The sequence below is a fragment of the Clupea harengus genome, unplaced genomic scaffold (assembly GCF_900700415.2).
Source record: "Clupea harengus unplaced genomic scaffold, Ch_v2.0.2, whole genome shotgun sequence".
Lineage (NCBI taxonomy): Eukaryota > Metazoa > Chordata > Actinopteri > Clupeiformes > Clupeidae > Clupea > Clupea harengus.
This window is the reverse complement of record NW_024879849.1, coordinates 39,410-60,462: the sequence shown is the minus strand read 5'-3', so window position 1 is coordinate 60,462 and position 21,053 is coordinate 39,410. Positions and strand designations below refer to the sequence as shown.

Sequence of the window (21,053 nt, the reverse complement as noted above, 5' to 3'; positions counted from 1 at the left end):
ATAGACGGAAACAGAAAATTATGCAACTAAAATGTTGAATAATTTATAATGTATTTACCAAAATAAACCGAAAAAATAAACCAAAAAAACAGTTTGTACTCAAAGAAAGATTTTTATGGAGCCATGGTTCCAAAACAAGTAGGGTGACCCATGGCCCATTAATCTACTGAGCACAAGGTGCAGACAGTGATATAGGAATGGATTTGTGTGTAGAGTTTTGTACAAAAAGTTCAACAGATCTGAATCATGTGTGAAAACATGGGGAAAGTGTTTATAGTTTAGGGAAATCTGTCTTTTGGTAGATGGCATCATGGTTTGGGATGTTTAGTTGAGAGGCCCAGTTATAGTGTGTAAGCTATCAAGAACAACTGTAATCCAGGTAATCTAATACAAAAAAGGTAATTTAACAAATTGCTTCTTTCTCTTTTTATTTCCACTTTATTCATCATGGGTTGTAAATAAATTCTAAGTTTGGCCTCAGATGTCGTCTGCAGAGCATTGTTTTCTTCCCAGACCACCACCACACCAGTGCGGTACACCTGCCAATACGTGGGGTCACCCCAGCGCTCCACCGCAGAGTCACAACACCTTCACTGGTGATCTAATGTCTAACCCTAAACCCAGGGTAAAGAGGCTGGGTGAATGTAGTCTGGATTCAACATCTGTACATCTCAGTCACAACAGCTTTACTGATGATCCATAATTAAAAAACCCAAACCCAAACCCAGGGTAGAGTGTGTGAGTGAATGTGGTCTGGACTCTGTGCAGGAGGGTCATTGTGTCAGAGATGCTGTAGAAAGCCAGAGTTCCTGCCCTGTGATCCACATACACTCCTATTCTGGAACTGGCCACTAGAGGGAGTTTAGTCTGTTGTTTATTGTGCCAGAAAAGGGAGCTGCTGTGGGAGAGGCCCAGACTCCAGGACTGATCATTACCTCCAAACACACACTCATCACCCACTCCTTTCCTGCTGATGCTTTTATATGAGACTGCTATACTAACCCACACCCCACTCCACTCAACCTCCCAGTAGCAGCGTCCAGACACACCCTTTCTACACAGCACCTGAGGCCACTTATCAAATCTCTCTGGATGATCAGGATATGACTTGAGCTCAGCTCTCATCTCCACCCTCCTGTTCCCCTCAGACAGATGGAGCTTTCTGTGTGCTGTGTTTGGATCCAGTGTGAAGTGACAGGAGTCTGATGGAGGAGAAGACAGGACACACTTAGGTATTTATATGTGTTAGGTATAAACGTGCATGTATGTGTGCGTGTGTCTGTGTGTGTGTGGTTGTGGTTATTTTATATGATTGTGTGTGGGGAATGAGATTTATTTCTCTGATTTATTCTGTGAGGGAATGTTTTTGTGTGTGATTCTGTTTGTGCAGGTGTACATGTGTGAATGTCTGTATTCAAAAGTGAGTATGTTTATGTCTGAGTGTGTGTGTGTGTGTGTGTGTGTGTGAGTGTGAGTGTGAGAGAGAAAGGCAGTGTGTGTGTTTGTCTGAAGGAAGTCCATGGTATGAATGATTGATATTGAGTGTGTGTAAGTATTTGGGTTTGTTTCATTTGATTCCTTATGTGTGAGATGAGTCCTTCGTATGCTGGAGTGTGAAAGTGTTCCAGTGTCTTTAAATGTGAAAGTCCGTAGGTGTGATTGTGTTATAGAGGGGATAGCTTTACAGATCCCACATACATAGGACAAGTGCATGTTCTATATCAGCTGGATATCAATGCCAGTTTATTCTCCTAGTCTTCTGCAGTACATGACTTCATGTTCCAAATGTGCCTAAGAGATGCACGCAGAAGAGCGTGTCTGACCTGGTCTTTGGCCAAGACCTAAAAGGCCTTGCAGGGATTGTGCAGGAGTCAATTATGCTGACAGGAGTCATGTAGAATCCGTGCCTGCATCCCCCATTCTATACCAAAGGGAGACAGGTGGTGTAAGGGGAGATGGTGGGTTGAGCGCGAGCACCAAAGCTAGTGCTGCAGCTGATGAGGAGAACTGAGTTTAAATGAGGTGTGTGTGTATGTGTGTGTTCGTGTGTGTGTGTGTGTGTGTGTGTGTGTGTGTGTGTGTGTGTGTGTGTGTGTGATGATGAGGAGAACTGAGTTTAAATGAAGAGTGGGTGATTGTAGTGAGAGGGGTGTTGCAAATGTGTTACATTTCCTCCCGAACTTATGTTTAGAACGCCATTTTAGGAAAATGGAAAAACACACTGGAAAAGACACTGTTTCCTCTACCCATGAACTATAACAGCCGTAAAGAAATGTTGAACTGCTGAATCATGTAGGACCATGTGATTGCTACTGAAACTTGACTTGTGATTTGGAATAAAGTAAACTGAATAAAAAGTGTTTGTGTCAAACTCACATTGTAGGAAATCCTCTCTGGTTGTAGATTCAGGAGGCAAAATAGCCTGGACTTCAGTCACTATTGAGAGACAAAGAATCATATTAGAAACAACACTGACGGGTGTAAATGACAACATTGCATCAACCTTCTGTTTTTATGATGGCAGTACATTTGTGTTCTCTTGTTGAGGGACATTATGAGTCTCCAGCTTCTTCAACCTTAAAGACCCTCTTAAGACAAGTAAACATGGAGACACCTGTAGAGTATCTCAGCTTCACCGACATACAAAGGATATGTTACAAATATGTGACATTGAGAAATACAGGTTCCTGAAGTTTACCATCACATTTTGCTTATTAGTACAATCCAGAGGGAAAGTATAGAAAGTCATTACATGTAAACATATGTGAGTAATGTGATTAACCTGATGCAGTTATCTTCATGACTTCCTCCTTGCAGAAATTCTCCAGCTGCGTCTTTAGTGAGGAGACAGATTTCTTCACAGCCTCAAAAGAGAGGCCTTGGTTCACAGAGATGTAGGATAAGTCGTAAGACTCAGTTGTCTCACTGACCGACTGGAATGTCTAAATGAAGACACACAGAGATAGAGAGAAAGAGGAGGAAGAGATGACAGAGATAGAGAGAGAGGAGGAAGATTTCACAGAGAGAGAATAGCTACATTCTCAAAATAAAGCATCCACGTATAAGTAAGTTGTAAGTTTAAATACAGTTGATACAGTTGATCAGGAAACTTTTTTGTTAATTATTACTGAAGCCTCGACTATTACAGTGCACACGAGACTCTTAAGTTAGATATTATCCGCTGATGTTTGAGATGTGAACTAAATGTAACAGTATGAGTATCTGGGTACAGCCTAAGCCTAACCTGGATATCATCCTTTGATGTGTGTATGTGCAGCATCTAGACGTGTGAGTGCTCCCTGCCATACAGCTCTCTCAAGCTGGCTAACTGCTAGCAGGGTAATCCCATGTGGTGATTCCTTAAGTTCAAGTTTTTTTTGTTGATGGCATGAATCCCAAATGAAACCAACACAAATGGTGGTCAAACTGCCACTGGTTTTGCCTTGACCTACATGTGGCCTGACCAAAGAGGCAGAGTGGCAGGCACCTGTGCACCTCAAGTGCCTCCAAACAAACTGTGAGCCATGAGGTCAGGGCAGATGTGCTTCGATCAATTAACCACAGGTAGTGACATCACTTAAGCCCTGCCTGTCAGTAAGTGTTCTTCCTACAATGTGACCTAACCTGTCCTATCAATTGCCATAATGATTTTGAGCAGTTTTCTGAAGAATAAAATTGTCTTCATCATGCTCAAATGTTTTGAGTGATGAATACAAAAACTTTCTTCACAGACACTGAAACCTCATTGGGTAAGGTACCTGTTCAAAGTACTGTGGACTGTGTTATAATATGAAGAATGAGGATCTATCTGGAAATGTAGAGATCCTTGAAGGAAATTCAAAAATATCTGACGTGTCACTGGCGCGCGACGAACGATTAGTCAACGTTAGACGAGCTTGTTGAGCGTGTGACTAACGTGTGAATAACGACAGAATAGCGTTTTTGCTGGCGTGTGGGTTTTATGGTCAAACTGGTATAAAACGCTGGAAAATCGTAGTGGATTCAGAACAGTGAACATCATGCCGCCAAGACGAAAAAAAGGTGTGAGGGGGGCTTCTGCTACTAGCGCTGCAAGTAAGAAGAATGCAAAGCCTCTTTCTCTAGCAATGTCTTAAGAAAGCAGGTAGAGAAGGAGTACTTGCTTGATGTGAGGTGAAGTACATGCTATTGAAATACTTGTGGAATATTTTTGGATTGCTGTTTAAAACTAGTAAGCTAGTGAGTACTGTTTAAGTACTTATTTATGTTTGTTTGTTTTGTATATATGTTTGGTGTTGAAGCCAAATAACTACAAATATATATATTTTTGTACAAAAACCATCCTCTCGTGCACCGTGGTTTTTTCCTCTTCACCACTATCTTCAGTTGCCACATCCCAATAACGTGGGGTGACCAAGCGGTCCCTCACCTTATATAAGCCGGAAATTATTCCCTCGGGACACCAGGTACGCAGCTGTGGAGCTGGAATGCCTGGCAGTCAAGTGGGCACTTTACAGTTTAAAATAGTATTTAATAGGTAGAGATTTCACCCTGGAAACAGACCACTGCGCTTTGCAGTGGCTGGGGCGCACGAAGGAATCCAATGCACGGATTACGCGTTGGTTTTTGGCACTGCAGCGCTACCGCTTCACAGTGCGGTACAGGGCTGGTAAGCAGAACATTGTGGCCGACTTTTTGTCCCGCCACCCTTGGAAAAAATCTAATATTTCGCTCCTGAGCCTGTCCTTTTGGACTTAGGTACAGGAGCAAAAATAAAATAGAGCAGCCCCTACCTTCTCCACTCACACAACTTTCACTGCCTGAATGATCCTCTCCTCTCCGGCCTTCCCCCCCACCGTGAGCAGTAACCTGGATTAATTTACTCAGGTTGCCCCGCAAAAGCGGGAGAAAGAGACGTTACTCTCATTGCCCCGCAGGAGCGGGAGAGAGAGAGAGAGACATTGGACAGACATTGCACGCACGCACACACACACAGACACACAAGAAATCTACTTAAAAAGCATCGATTTATATACCCACATGCATGGACGCTCAAATGACGCTCATTGGACACCATATGACGTTCGTTTGACATTAGTCACACGCTGCATGCACTAGGGGTCCGTTCAGTGGTCGTTGACAAGTCGCCAGTGAGTCGTTCACTGCAAAGCAAACGATTAATAACAACCAAGTAACGCTAGGGTAACGACTGACTAACTATAGCCGAACGCGTGCAACATTAGTAAAACGTTCCACGAACGTTCTTCAGCGTTCTCCAGCGTTTTAAAATTAAACGTTGAAGAACGCTGATCTCCATGAGAAATTTTGAGCATGTTAAAAAAAAATCGGACCAGCGTTCTCTGCCGATCACCGACGATTACCAGCGTTCATCACCAGCGTTCACACAATGCTCTTCTGGTGCTATACCAGCGACCATGGACGATTACCAACGTTTCCTCAAACATCATAGAACGTTGACCAGAACGTTATGGTGTGACGGCCCCTTCAGTGCCAAACATTCTGTGCACTAACAATCCATCATGAACAATTACCTTGAGGAAATGGATGTGATCCTCTGTGAGTGAAAGCTGCTCCAGCTCAGCATCTCTCCTCTTCAACTCAGCAATCTCCTGCTCCAGTCGCTTCAGGAGTCCTTTGGCCCGACTCACCTCAGCCTTCTCCTGAGCTCTGATCAGCTCTTTCACCTCAGAGCACCTTCTCTCAATGGAGCGGATCATCTCAGCAAAGATCTTCTCACTGTCCACCACTGCTGTCTGTGCAGAGCTCTGTTAGGAAACACACAAAGAGGAGGGGTCCATCTAAAGCAGCCCACTCACTCAGCTCCTCCACACAGCCTGGTACCCACAGTGTGGCTCAGAGGAGCTGGGAAGTGGCTCAGCATTACAGACTCCTGTCTGGCTGACTGGAGGAGAGCCCTGATTGAGCCTGAAATGGCTCCTCCAGCAGCTAGCTGTTGTCCTCCTCTCCTCTGATCAGTACTCACCTTGAGAATCTCCACAAACTTCCTCAGCTCCTGCAGCTCCTTCTCTCTCTCATGGATTCTCTGCTGGAATCTCCTCTGGGTCTGCCCCAACTGCCTCTGTTAAAACAAAAAGAAACAGACTCTTTTCATTATCGGTGGATTGTTTAAAACAATAAAGATCAAACATCACACATGACAACTGAACATTTGTAAGCAAAAAAAGTACATTTAAGTCTTTTCATGAGATTTAATGACACATTGACGCAGTCGCTACCATCTTCAAGTGAAAATCAGGATAATGCCATGAGCTAAGTTCAAGAAATGTCATATGGGGGGATTGGATAACGGTGTGTGGTCCATGTTATGCGTCACATTTTTTTTGCTTCTATAGGAGTGTTTTATTTTACTTGTATGTTTGTGTTGCCGTGTCTTTAATTAGGACCACTCATTTTTGTAACTCTCTGCCGGGCACCGGCCCCTTGTCTGTGCACCTAACCAATGTCTGACTGCGCGGTAACAGGTGCTGGTAAATAACGCTATGATTGGCACCTTTTTAAAATGAACAGCGAACAGTCTGTGAGGTGCTGGACATCCCTTAGGATTTGTTAGAGTGCTATAAAGGCCAAGTCTGCTGCACGAGGTCACGGTTCTAAGTTTGCTGGCTGCTTCACTGCTGCGCTGAAGTTGAGGTCTTCCCCGCCCCCTGCTTCTGTGTCCGTAGGCTGCCAGTGAAAGTGCATTTGCTACTTGTGGAGATACTGGCGTTTCTCTCTCTCTCTCTCTCTCTCTCTCTCTCTGTGTGCGTGCGAGTGTGCATGCTTGGATAGGCCAACATAGAGTGGTTGTGATGCGGTGTAGTGGATGCTGATGGACTGAACAGGGATTCTGCTGTGGACGGTGCTCCATTCAGCTGGGCCACTGACTGTTGTACATGGACTTTGGACAGATCTGTATTATGGGGTACCTTATGTTTTGGAAGGCAACGTTTGTAATAAATATTATATTTTTGAATTGGAACTCTGTTGTCTAGATGATTCTGTTGTGTTGCTCCCACCAAACCAAGAACATAGTCCCAGCTCTTTAAACTCGGTGGTGTAGTCGGATCTACACTGCCTCTTTAAACTGGGTGGTGTAGTCGGATCTACACTGCCTCTTTAAACTGGGTGGCGTAGTCGGATCTACTGCCTCTTTTTTTTTTTTTTTAACATACTTTTTATTGGGATAACATTACAAAGCACATAACAACAATCCCCACCCTCCCCACCCTTGTCCACAAGATTATTTAAGAACGTATACAAAGTACTGTCTCCAGTCCACTACATGCACAAAGGTGTAGGGAATATGAGTACATAATGAAATGTATCGGGCTATGAAGGAGGTCTGGTCTGACTCCAAAAAGTACCCAATTCCCCTCTCATAAGTAAGGACCTGAGGTCTTCTGGCAGGTAGTCTATGAAAGGGGACCAGATTTTCAAAAACAAACCCTCCTTTCCTTTTATAATAGCCACCAATTTTTCATGTGGGAGAATGTTAAAGATCTCTCTGTACCATAAAGTAATAATTTGTGGGCACTCTTTAATCCATTGAAGTAAGATGCTTTTTCGGGCAGTTAAGAGGAGCTTCTCAAGGAGTGTGTATCTTGGAGAGGGGAGATGCAGCACCTTAGAGGGGAGACCAACAAGGAAGACACTTGGATCTCTCTTAATCTCAACTTCAAGGACCTCACTGATTACTTTGGCAACGTGCTTCCAGAATCTAGCTATACATTTGCACTCCCAGAAACAATGAAAATAGGTCCCCCTTTCTGATTTGCACTTACTGCAGAGAGGAGAGATGGAGCGATCTATTTTATGCAAAATAACTGGGGTAATATGCAGCCTATGAAGTATCTTATACTGAGTCTCCCTCAGTCTATTACAGGTAGATGCTGATCTGATCACATCTATTGCCTTTTTCCAATCATCCTCAATAAATTCAGTACCCAAGTCGCTTTCCCATTTGCGGGAGATATTGGGTAGCTCATATGTGTCAAAGGAAAGTAGTAGAGAATAAAAAGCAGAAATTAAATGTTTCAAACTTTCGCGGTTCAGAAGAAATGTTTCTGAATCATCAAGATGAGAAGCAGTGGGAGAGAGGTTAGCAAGGGAGGATATAAAGTGTCTTATTGGCACGGTGGCTCAGTTGCTTGCACTGCTTGCACTGCAGCCTCACAGCAAGAAGGTCATGAGTTTGATTCCTGCATGGGGCGCTGTTGGCTCTGGGGGGCAGGTCCTCTCCAGACCTTCAGTGCTCAGGTGGGCTATCTCCTGGGCCTTTCTGTGTGGAGTTTGCATGTTCTCCCCGTGTTCACAAGGGGTTTCCTCCGCTAAGAACCCCAACAGAAAAACATGCAAAAAGAACAGAACAATCCTGTCCGTCCCTGACCGAGACGGACGGTTCACTAGGTCCCCGGGCGCTGAGAAGCTGCCCACTGCTCCTGGGGGGTCCTGGAGGAAGGACGTCCCGGGATGGGAAAAAAGCAGAGCAAGAATTCACGGCGACCTCAGGCCTGCGTGTGCGTGTGTGTGTAGTGTGTCCTGGTCGCCTCCATATATATAACACGTGTGTGTTGCTGTGAGTTGTTCGTGCAATAAAAAACTGACTGCAGTCAGCCTTGTTGTTGTTGACTGCAGTCAGCCTTGTTGTTGTTGTTTATTTGTAAATACCCAAAGAAATGTGACTTGGGAATATCAAACAACTCCTCTAGTTGTTGAAAAGACATGAGGGCATTGTCTTTAAATAAATGATCAAGTACATAAACACCCTTATCTCGCCATGCAAAGAACACAGATGAGCTGACGCCTGCAGGGAAGTCAGGGTTTTGGATAATAGGGGACAATAGGGATTTTCTCTTTTCCCTCCCTAGGTATTTAGATATATCACGCCATACTCTGATGCTGCTGTAAATGACAGGGTTGTGCTTTATTTCAGGGTTAATATTATTAGCTTCACAAGTAACCAGAAAAGAATGTAACCATGACCAAAGGTGGCGAGCATGGCAGGCCCAATTATAAAAAATGAAGTTGGGTAAAGACAGGCCTCCCATATCTGTAGGTAGCTGTAGTATTTTTAACCTCTGCCTGGGTTTTTTGCCATGCCAGATAAACTTGGAGACTGCCTTCTCTAGTTCACGGTTAACCTTTTTAGTTAGGTACAGAGGAAGCATCTGCAAAGGGTATAGAAGTCGGGGAAGCACATTCATTACACTTCCTCTTTAAACTGGGTGGCGTAGTCGGATCTACACTGCCGCTCCCTGTTACAGGAGCACTGGCATTAAACAGCAAAAACTTGTGAACTTGTCACACTGGATCTTACACCTGATAATCATTTCCTGATTCTTCCTTTTTCTAATGGGCAAAGTCATTGCGGAAACAGCCAGACTTAAATACTGGTGAGATAGTATTCTTGTAGATATAGTATTACATTCACAGTTAGTATGCATAAGAGCCCTCATAGAAATGTTGGACACACATGTAGTTCCAGTACTGACCTGTTTGTTTGTCCATTCTGCTGCAGCAGTGACTGTGTCATGGCCTTTATGTTCGTCCATTGTGCACAGATAGCAGATACAACTCTGATCGGTTCGACAAAATATTTCAAAAACCTTCTCATGATGAGAGCAGATCCTGTCCTGTAGCTGGCCTGTGGCATCAATCACCTTGTGTTTCCGTCCAGGATTAAGTTCATTGTGAGCTTTGTAGTGAGTTTCACAGTATGACACCAGACATTCCAGACAGGACTTCACAGCTTTGAGTTTTGTCCCAGTGCAGACGTCACACTCCACATCTCCAGGTCCAGCAAAACAGTGAGCAGGAACATCAGTTTGGATTCTGGTCTTCCTAAATTCCTCCACCATTTCAGCAATCAGAATGTTTCGACCGAGAACAGGTCTTGGCCTAAATGTCTGTCTGCACTGGGGGCAGCTGTAAATGCCTTTACCATCTTCCTGATCCCAGCAACCTTTAATACAGCGCAGACAATAAGTGTGTCCACATGGAACGGCAACTGGATCCTTTATTAGATCCAGACAAACTGGACAAGTGAAAGAATCCTGTCTTTGGGTCGAAGATTCTGCCATTTCTCACAGCCACGATCACACACAGGGAGATAACAGTGTGAGAGTTCAGTTTCTGTTTCATGTGTTTTATTCTAAGGAGGAGTGGCACAGATGATGATGCCACACTGTTGAGGAGGAGTCAGTCAGATTATTTGAGAATGTGCGTCTGTGTGTGTCTGTGTGAGTGTGTGTGTGTGTGTGAGAGAGACAGAGCGTGAGAGAGAGGGAGAGGTAGAAGGAGAGAGAGGAAGGACAAAGGGAGAGAGAGAATGGGATGGGAGAGTGTATAGCTGCTATACCTGAGGAATCAACACAGTGCTTGGTGTGACATGGTGTTCATGAGAGAACTTCATCTGCAGTGGGCCTGAGAACTGGCTGTTTGGATGGATGTGCAGTTCCCCATCTCTATAGTGTTTCAACAGAAAGGTAGAGGAGGAGAATGAGGAGGAGGAGGAGGAAGGGGAGTGAGTACATTAGTATTACACACCTTGATGTTTGACTGTGTTAGGAAAGTTGTTGGCAAGCTAGCACACATAGCCATCACAATAACATTACAAAGAAGCCGACACGAGAGCACTTATTACTAGCATCAATGTCCAAGCATGTTATAACAAGCTTGCTAACATCGCTAGCGGCTAAACTTAGCGAATCCTTTTGAAATTTGCTTACTTTGTTTATGACAAACTAGCGAGTCAACAACTTTCCTAACACAGTCAAACATCAAGCAAGTGCAACACAAGACAAAACAAGACAGCAAATAAGTTACTGAATAGTCCAGCAGAAAGTAGCCCCCTACCTGGCGGCTCCAGAAACGCCATAGTGTTACTTTAATTCAAGACCAACAAATGAATACGATGACTGCCCCCCCCCCCCCCTACCACAAAAACTGTGTTTAATATTCTCTCATCTGACAATAAAAAAAGGAGAAATTAGGGCAATCTTTCACCAACTAAACACAATGGAGGGACAGTAATCCATCCTGAAAGTGTCCATGAAGTATTTGACTTTCCCATCAGGTGTTAAACTATTGGTCTAGCTTGTTCTTTGTGGGCGAGGAGTTCCATTAAACTGCATGTGTCATGGAATGTTGGACGACACAGGGAATGCTGGGAGATGGAGTTTATTATTCCCATTAAACTGCATGGCTTTCTTAGGAGTGTGTTCTCCCATGTTAAGCCACGCCTCGGTTCTATGATGCATTGTTGACTATACCTATGGAAACAGGCATCTCTTACCCCTCCCCTTCTTCTTCGTTCAAGATGGAGAATTCCAGAACTTGAGAAACGCTTCCACAAAAACCTCTGAAAATACTTGAAGGTAATTTGTAAAATATTTGTAACTTGAAACTGTTATTCAACTATGCTATATCAAAAAACCATCGAAAGGCCTGGGATTTTTGGTGACATAAGTTTACATGCTAGCAAGATTTGATCTGTGCTTTAATTGTTTGTGTAGTCTAACGTTACCTAGTTAGTTAGTTAGTTAGCTTGCTTGGTTTAGACAAACTATGAGATGGGTTAATCAGGAATAAAGAAAATGTGCTCATCATTAAATAAAGTCCATTGAAGTTTCTGTTGTTTGCCATTATTGTGTGGTGAACATCAATCTGCCCAGGCTTGTTTACTTTGTCTCTTCACCTCAATGGAAAATCTGACAGATTTTTAAATGGATGAAGATGAGGAGGAGGAAGAGGGGGGGGGGGGGTAGTTTTCCTCTGTGGGTGGTGTTGTTTGTCGGAGAGACGCAGAGAGAGTCCAGGTAATGTTGAACCAATGGGGTGGGTGGTGAGGTACTGTTGAACCAATGGGGTGGGTGGTGAGGTAATGCTGAACCAATGGGGTGGGAGGTGAAGTAATGTTGAACCAATGGGGTGGGAGGTGAGGTAATGTTGAACCAATGGGGTGGGAGGTGAGGTAATGTTGAACCAATGGGGTGGGAGGTGAGGTACTGTGTTGGTGGTGTCTGTCCAATGTTTATTTTTGGTCCAGTGAATTACCCATCACCACCGTCCAGCCTGACAGAAGGGGGCACACTCAGCTCATCTGCGTGTCTCACTAAGGCTCTTCATGTCCAAACCTTCACTCATCACAGAGTCTCAGGTGTGGACAGCAGTGGAATGATAGCTGTGTCTGACTAAGACTCTTCACTCTTCACAGAGTCTCAGGTGTGGACAGCAGTGGAATGATAGCTGTGTCTGACCATCTGCTTATGCACAGATGAGATGAGATGCCTAAACTTCAGAAAGAAAAAAGAGAAAAGTCTGCACTCCTACATTGTGGAGATTCTTCTCATATTTCATGAAGAACAGCTGATTGTTTCTTGGTAAAATATGCAAATGCAAAAAGTGGAGGGCAGAAACACTTTGATTTTTTTAGTATAATAGAAATGTGCTCATCATTAAATAAAGTAAATTGAAGTATTTGTTATTTGCCATTATTGTGTGGTGAACATCATTCTGCCCAGGCTTGTTTACTCTGTCTCTTGACCTCAAAGGCAAATCTGACCGATTTGTAAATGCTTCTCAGGCAAATTGATATATGCAATGAATTTAGATAAATTATTCACAAAGCATGTCATTTATTCAATTGTTTTTGTAATCGCTTGACAGCATCACACAAAAGCCATCAAGTACACATACACTACAGAGTAGCCAGTACACTCTGGTGAGATCAATTCAAAACACTCCTGTAAGAACCTGTTACTGCAATGAGTGATGGCGCTTATGGTTTCCCCCCAGAACAACCTCTTCACATGATGAACACAATATAAAGACACAACACATGTAGACATTTTCATATGTATACAAGTTTTAATTTCTCAATGTACTGTAGTAAAATAAATGGAAACAGAAAATTATGCGACTAATTTATGAAGAACGTCGAATACAGTCAAATAATTTCCATGTATTTACCAATATAAACTGATGAAAAAATATACAGTTTGTTCCCAAAGAGAGGTCTTTGTGGATCCATTGTTCCAAAACAAAAACTGTAATCAAGGTAAAACTGTAATCAAGGTAATATAATACAAAAAAGGTAATTTAACAAATTGCTTCTTTCCGGTTTTATTTGCATTGTACTCATGATGGGTTATAAATAAATTCTAAGTTTGGCCTCCGATGTCGTCTGCAGAGCATTGTTTTCTTCCCAGACCACCACCACACCAGTGCAGTACACCTGCTAATACGTGGGGTCACCCCAGCGCTCCACCGCAGAGTCACAACAGCTTCACTGGTGATCTAATGTCTAACCCTAAACCCAGGGTAGAGAGGCTGGGTGAATGTAGTCTGGATTCAGCATCTGTACATCTCAGTAACAACATCTTCACCAATCATACAAATCATCAAAATCTAAATGCAGGTTAGGGTTTGTGAGTGAATGTGGTCTGGGTGATCTAATGTCTAACCCTAAACCCAGGGTAGGGTTTGTAGTCTGGATTGTAGTCTGGATAGTCTGGGTGAATGTAGTCTGGATTCAGCATCTGTACATCTCAGTAACAACAGCTTCACTAATGATCCAGAGCACAAAAACCAAACAAATCATCAAAATCTAAATGCAGGTTAGGGTTTGTGAGTGAATGTGGTCTGGGTGATCTAATGTCTAACCCTAAACCCAGGGTAGGGTTTGTAGTCTGGATTTGTAGTCTGGATAGTCTGGGTGAATGTAGTCTGGATTCAGCATCTGTACATCTCAGTAACAACAGCTTCACCAATGATCCAGAACACCAAAACCTATACCCAGGGTAGAGTGTGTGAGTGAATGTGGTCTGGACTCTGTGCAGGAGGGTCATTGTGTCAGAGATGCTGTAGAAGGCCAGAGTTCCTGCCCTGTGGTCCACATACACTCCTATTCTGGAGCTGGCCACTAGAGAGAGTTCAGTCTTTGTATTATTGTTCCAGAAACAGGAGCTGCTGCTGGAGAGGTACAGACTCCAAGACTGATTATTACATCCAAACACACACTCATTACCCACTCCTCTCCTGCTGATGCTTTTATATGAGACTGCTATATTAACATCCCCCCCACTCCACTCAACCTCCCAGTAGCAGCGTCCAGACACACCCTCTCTACACAGCACCTGATTCAACCCATCAAATCTCTCTGGATGATCAGGATATGACTGGACCTTATTACTACATTCCACCCTCCTGTTCCCCTCAGACAGATGGAGGTTTCTGTATGCTGTGTTTGGATCCAGTGTGAAGTGACAGGAGTCTGATGGAGGAGAAGACAGGACAAACTTAGGTATTTATATGTGTTAGGTGTGTATGTGTGTGTGTGTGGGTGTGTCTGTGTGTGTGTGTGATTGTTGTTGTTATTTTATATGAATCTTTGCGTGTGGGGGATGAGATTTATTTCTGTGATTTCTTCTTTGAGGGAATGTTTCACATATAAGTGAGATTTGTTTGTGTGTTTGATTCTGTACATGTTTGTGCAGGTGTACATGTGTGAGTGTCTGTATTCAAAAGTTCAAAAGTGAGCATGGTTATGTCTGAGTGTGTGTGTGTGTGTGTGTGTGTGTGTGTGGGGGGGTGTGTGTGTGTGTGTGTGTGTGTGTGTGTGTGTGTGTGTGTGTGTGTGTGAAAGACAATGTGTGTGTTTGTCTGAGGGTAGTCCTTTGTATGAATGAATGATGTTGAGTGTGTGTAAGTATTTGGGTTTGTTTCATTTGATTCCTTTGTGTGAGATGAGTCCTTTGTATATGGAGTGTTCCAGTGTCTTTGTGTGTGAAAGTCCGTAGGTGTGATTGGTTGTATGGGTGTGTGTGAGAGACTGAGACAGAGAGTGGGAGAGAGAGAGAGATACAGAGACAGAGAGTGGGAGAGAGAGAGAGAAATACAGAATAATACAAATGTCTCTTTCCTCCTCTCCTAGTCTAGACTATCTTTGCTGTGGGATGCTGCTGTAGTCTCTCCACCTGATCTACTTGTAGAATCCCTCAGCCTACACCTACTCACCCCAACCACACTGTCATGCATTTGTGTTGTGTGAGATTCTCTACATGTTTGCATGGATGTTTGTCTACATTTGTTGGATATCAATGCCAGTTTATTGTCCTAGTTTTTGGCAGTACATGACTTCATGTTCCAAATGTGCCTAAGAGATGGACGCAGAAGAGTGTGTCTGGCCTGGTCTTTGGCCAAGACCTAAAAGGCCTTGCAGGGATTGTGCAGGAGTCAACTATGCTGACAGGAGTCATGTAGAATCCGTAGTGAACAGCAAAGACAAACCAAGCAGACCATGAAGGAAACATGTGGTGGGCAGAAACCAAAGGTTAGATGGCCAGGGGCCTCTGAAGTCAAGGAAAGGAATTGTTGAACATCAATGATGATTTAAAAATAATTTTGGAAGGATTTGAAGGGTACAGCGGAGTATAAATTGAAATGCATGGGTGAGGTCATCTATAATTATGGCATGGAAAGATATGGAGTTTGTCAGAGACCTAGGAAGGAAAAGCAAGGTCAGGCCAAGTCAAAACGACTTGAAATAGAAGTATTTTTTTTAAAAGTTTTATTTAGTTAGTTTTCATTATTAATTCTGCTTAATTGGCCATATTTGGGAAAAATAAAAAGATTCCCATCTTCCAACTTTTGGATCCCACGGCTGTCACCAAATGTTAAGGATGGAAATATTTGTATTTTTCCCAAATATAGCCAATAAGACAGTATTAATAATGAAAATACTAACTAAAAAAAACTTTCAATACAGAAAATAAATTGACATAGGCATTTGATGACATAAGTTTACATGCTAGCAAGATTTGATCTGTGCTTTAATTGTTTGTGAAGTCTAACGTTACCTAGTTAGTTAATTAGTTAGTTAGCTTGCTAGATTTACACAAACTATGAGTTGGGCTCATCAGGAATAAAGAAAATGTGCTCATCATTAAATAAAGTCCATTGAAGTTTCTTGTGTGGTAAACACCACTCTGCCCAGGCTTGTTTACTTTGTCTCTTCACCTCAATGGCAAATCTGACAGATTTTTAAATGGAGGAAGAGGAGGAGGCGGAGGAGGAAGGGGGGGTAGTGTTCCTCTGCGGTTGGTGTTGTTTGTCTGAGAGACGCAGAGAGAGTCAAGGTAATGTTGAACCAATGGGGTGGGTGGTGAGGTACTGTTGAACCAATGAGGTGGGTGGTGAGGTACTGTTGAACCAATGGGGTGGGAGGTGAGGTACTGTTTTGGTGGTGTGTGTCCCATGTTTATTTTTTGGTACAGTGAATTACCCATCACCACCGTCCAGCCTGACAAAAGGGGCACACTCAGCTCATCTGCATCTTCACACACACACACACACACACACACACACACACACACACACACACACACACACACACACACACACACACACACACACACACACACACACACACTCAGCTCATCTGCATCTTCACACACACACACACACACTCAGCTCATCTGCTTGTCTCACTAAGGCTCTTCATGTCCAAACCTACACTCATCACAGAGTCACAGGTGTGGACAGCAGTGGAATGATATCTGTGTCTGACTAAGACTCTTCACTCATCACAGAGTCTCAGGTGTGGACAGCAGTGGAATGATAGCTGTGTCTGACCATCTGCTTATGCACGGATGAAATGAGATGCCTACACTTCAGAAATAAAAAAGAGAAAAGTCTGCACTCCTGCATTGGGGTGAGTCTCCACATATTTCACGAAGAACAGCTGGTTGATTCTTGGTAAAATATGTAATTGTAATTCTGCAAACACAAAAGGTGGAGGTCAGAAACACTTTGTTTTTTTATTATAATTTTGAATATTGTTTTATTTTCAGAGAAAACCTATTTGCAAAAGATCCGTCATGAGTTTCTCCCTGGTTCCCCTCCAAGAGTGCTGAGTAAGACCTCTCACGGATGGAGGGCCCTTGGAGTGTCTTCCTCTGCTGGGCATTCCTATAGTCACGATCACGTGAGGCTTTCCTTGATTTACCGTAGCTGTGTGTGGTCTCAGAGGGGTTCTGCTCAGTGTGCCCGTGTCCGACCTGTCAATGCTGGGAGTTCATTCAGTTCAGATCAATTCTATTTTGTTTACATAGCGCCAAAACAATAAAATTGTCTCAAGGCGCTCTACAGAGCCCAGGGTTCAGTCTGGTCTGGGTTTGACCACTAACTACACCTCGTCCACTAACTACACCTCGTCCCCTAACTACACCTCCTCCACTAACTACACCTCGTCCCCAAACTACACTTCGTCCACAAACTAGACCTCATCCCCAAACTACACCTCGTCCCCAAATGGGCCTCAACCCTGGAGTGGATTTGGCCCAGATCTGTGTGAAGTCCGCCGGAGATGGTCCAGATCAGACGGTCCAGATCAGTTGGCTGGCACACACACACACAAACACACTCTCACACACACACACACACAGCCATCTTCATTATCATATAAAGTGCAATACAGATGTTGTTTTTCAGAAACATGTACAGAAAGGGGTTTAGAGAACGAGTACAGTATGTCACATCGGCCCTACTAATTACTAATGTAAATAGCCTCTCAGAGATAACATTACAGCCTACAGGACCCATAGGGGCCGCAGCTAACTGTTGTCTGATTTACGATGTACATATAGAGGGAACACATATGCATAGGCTAACAGTAGTTCATATAGAGGAACACAGATGCATAGGCTAACAGTAGTTCATATAGAACACAGATGCATAGGCTAACAGTAGTTCATATAGAGGAACACAGATGCATAGGCTAACAGTAGTTCATATAGAGGAACACAGATGCATAGGCTAACAGTAGTTCATATAGAGGGAACACAGATGCATAGGCTAACAGTAGTTCTGAGTCTAGATGCGTCAGGTGTGTGTAGGAGAACATGACCCCGTCCAGCAGATGTGCTGTGTTTGTCCAAGATGACGGAGGTGTAACGGCTGTCTTTATCTTTTTACGGTCAGTGAAATTCAAATGACTGCTATTCCTGTAATGGATACAGCTCTGATCCGGGACACATCTGGGGTCAGAGGTCAAAGGTCAACGGTGTGTCACAGAGGTATGCAAAGTACAGTATGTGTGTATTTATGTGAAAAGCATTCATATACAGTGGGGAAAATAAGTATTTGAACCCCTGCCGATTTCGCAAGTTTGGCCACTTGCAAAGAAATGTGTGATCTATAATTGTAATAGTAGGTGTATTTTAACAGTGAGAAACAGAATATCAACAAAAAAATCCAGAAAACTGCCAAACCAAAAATTAAAAACGTCCAAAAGACTACATAAACATAAACAGAACGTAAAAATTGCTTTCTATTCCTTAAAAATAATACATAGGCTACCCATGAGTCTTCACGCGATCATTTGATCATAATGGCAACATATGCACTTTTAGCTACATTGAGCTATCTGGTGCCAAAAGACGTTACCTGCCATAACCATACAATTTGAAACAATCGGTCGTTTTGTAATTTCTCGGAACAAAAGCTCCACGCAGACACCACTGATGGCGGTTCAGATGATCTACCTTCAGAGGATGCCAACACCCCTTCCATGAACAGCCAAAAGCGCAAACGGGAGAAGACACGTAAATATTCAGAGAATTATCTGAAGTTTGCCTTCACCTACAAAGAAACCGATGGTGAAGAATTAGCAGTGTGCTTGGTTTGCTCTTCCGTGCTATCAAACGAAACTATGAAACCATCAAAGCTGCAACGACACTCAAAGGCAACCCATACTCACTTGAAAAAAAAAACATTCAATATTTCCCGTTTAAAATCTTTCGAGGGCCAGCAGACCTTGATGAGACAATCAGCCAAAGTGTGCGAGCTAGCTTTAAAAGCCTCTTATCAAGTTGCATTAGGCTACGTGTCGCTCAGACCAAACAGCCATACATAATTGCGGAAAGTTTAATATTGCCAACAGTTAGTGATATGTGCAAAACAATGTTTGGGAAGGATGAGTACGTAAAAAAAACTGAAAAGCATCCCAATGCCCGCCCTATTGATGAATTGGCAGTTGATGTGAGGGCACTACTAGTCGCAAAACTCCCGAAGGCAGATTATTTTTCACTACAATTAGATGAATCCACCGATGTGTCAAACGACGCTCAGCTTTTAGCTTTTTTGTGATTTGTCGACCAAAATGAGATGCAGGAGGAATTTCTATTCTGTAAGCAGCTGCCTGGAGGTAAAAAAAGTTCAGAGATTTTCAAAGTGATCGCCATTTTTTTCCGTGAACATGATATACCCTGGCCAAAATGTGTCGCGATGTGCTCAGACGGTGCAAGAGCCATGTATGACGCACTGCATGCTTCATAGGGAGAATGTTGTTGCCAAAGACATGAATGATGAATTCTCAAACTTCAGATCTCTCACTAGGTATGAGATATTTCATCCATACTTAAGCTTCTCGAGCTACTCAATTATTTGTCCCTCCCTAATTTAATACAGAGTGATGGCTAACTGTAAGGGAGAAAAAAATGTCAATAATAAACAGAATAAATTGAAACGAGTTGTGTGTCACAGATGATTTGTAATTCTGTTCAAACATGTGTAGGGGAGTGTGTGTGTGTGACTGACACTTAGTTCCAAATAAATTATATGAATATCAGGCCCAAATTTGGGGCGGCGGGGGTGGGGGTCCCTGCTCAGTGTCTCTCTCAGCCAAGGGGTCCTGGGGCTGAAAAAGGTTGAAGACCCCTGGTTTAAGCATTAGCTTTAATGAACGTTACCACCCTCGTGTCTACATTTCGGTATGCCATTCTGTAGCCTATGTAATTTATGAACGGGTATTTTACTCATCATGGCCCGTCATGTCACTCCTCATACAGACAAATTACCACACTAATGAAGAGATTCTTCTGAAGTTCATCTGAAACTATCCCATGAGATGACGATGCTGAGATCAGGGATTGATTCTCACACCAAAAACAGGTGACCTTTCATTTTTGGACTGTGAACAGGACAGCACAGATGAAGGTTATACAAAAACAGGTTAATGCTGCAACATTTTCGGACTTATCACTTCAAGATTTTCAGCTTTGAGGAGGAATCTTGTTCAAAAGTATCTAAACACATTTTTTTTCCATTGTTTTCTGTTGTCAAAACTGAAATGCCTTCAGGGAAGCACAGGAGTCGCACAAACACGTTTCTATCGAGCAGAGATAAGACAAGTTCTGCTTTCTTTCAATCAAACTTTTCTGAGCGTTGGGACAGTGACACTTCGGATTTGTGCACATAATTCATTTTGTGGGCTTGGATGAATAATATGGCCTATAATTTTCAGTTCATGAAACAAGGGACCAACACTTGATATAAAATAGGGGGATATTTGACTGAATCCCAAAAGGATCTGTATGATGTTTGAGTTAATAGGTGCTAATCGCCACAGGTTTGTCGGGTTAGGACAATGATGTCAAAGTCCAGATGACAATGTAAAAACTGTATTTATTTACACACACACTCTTAAGCCATGAATGGCAGGATGATCATGAAGAAACCGTGTTTTTTTTTCTGAACGACGCACAGCAAGAATGATCGTGAATGTCTTTCTCTAATCTTGAATCGTCCAACGCAAATCCCGATGCTCTCCTCCAACTTCTATTGACCAACAAACTGGACAGAAGTGGGTTGGATTTATATACTAGTGATGAGGGGAGCCTTGAAACTAGCTTGGGGGGCTAGAAACTGTCAGTAGTTTTCCCTTGTGCATGCGCCCCCACGGAACTCTGGGAATACCCGATTGGGTGACCTCTCTGTGGTCCCCAAGTCTCGTGAGTGGCCTGCACAACAGGGTGCACAGCTGGATGCTGCTGATAGCAGCAGCCTTCTGAACACTTGATGTGTTGCGTTGATACTAATTAAAAGTACTTCACTTTTCTAATCTGATTATGTAATCTAGATTGCATGTTAGGTTACATTCCTGCACTGTTAATAGACAGACTATTTGATTTGGATGCTCCTTTTCTGCAGATATACTAATAATCGAGGGCTAGTCATCTGAACTTGGACCATGTCACAGTAAAGTATTACTGCAT

General features: G+C 43.1%; 1 protein-coding gene across 1 annotated transcript; it reads right to left on the bottom strand.

Annotated features, from left to right (window-relative positions):
- Positions 1–404: 404 nt before the first annotated feature.
- On the bottom strand, positions 405–10,140 carry LOC122130520 (tripartite motif-containing protein 16-like). The gene is made up of 6 exons (XM_042705231.1): positions 9,492–10,140; positions 5,984–6,079; positions 5,532–5,765; positions 2,783–2,942; positions 2,377–2,436; positions 405–1,202 (listed from the first exon to the last, which is right to left on the bottom strand). Exons 1-6 carry the CDS (start codon positions 10,077–10,079, stop codon positions 676–678), a joined length of 1,665 nt encoding a protein of 554 aa, XP_042561165.1. The 5' UTR covers positions 10,080–10,140; the 3' UTR covers positions 405–675.
- Positions 10,141–21,053: the final 10,913 nt, after the last annotated feature.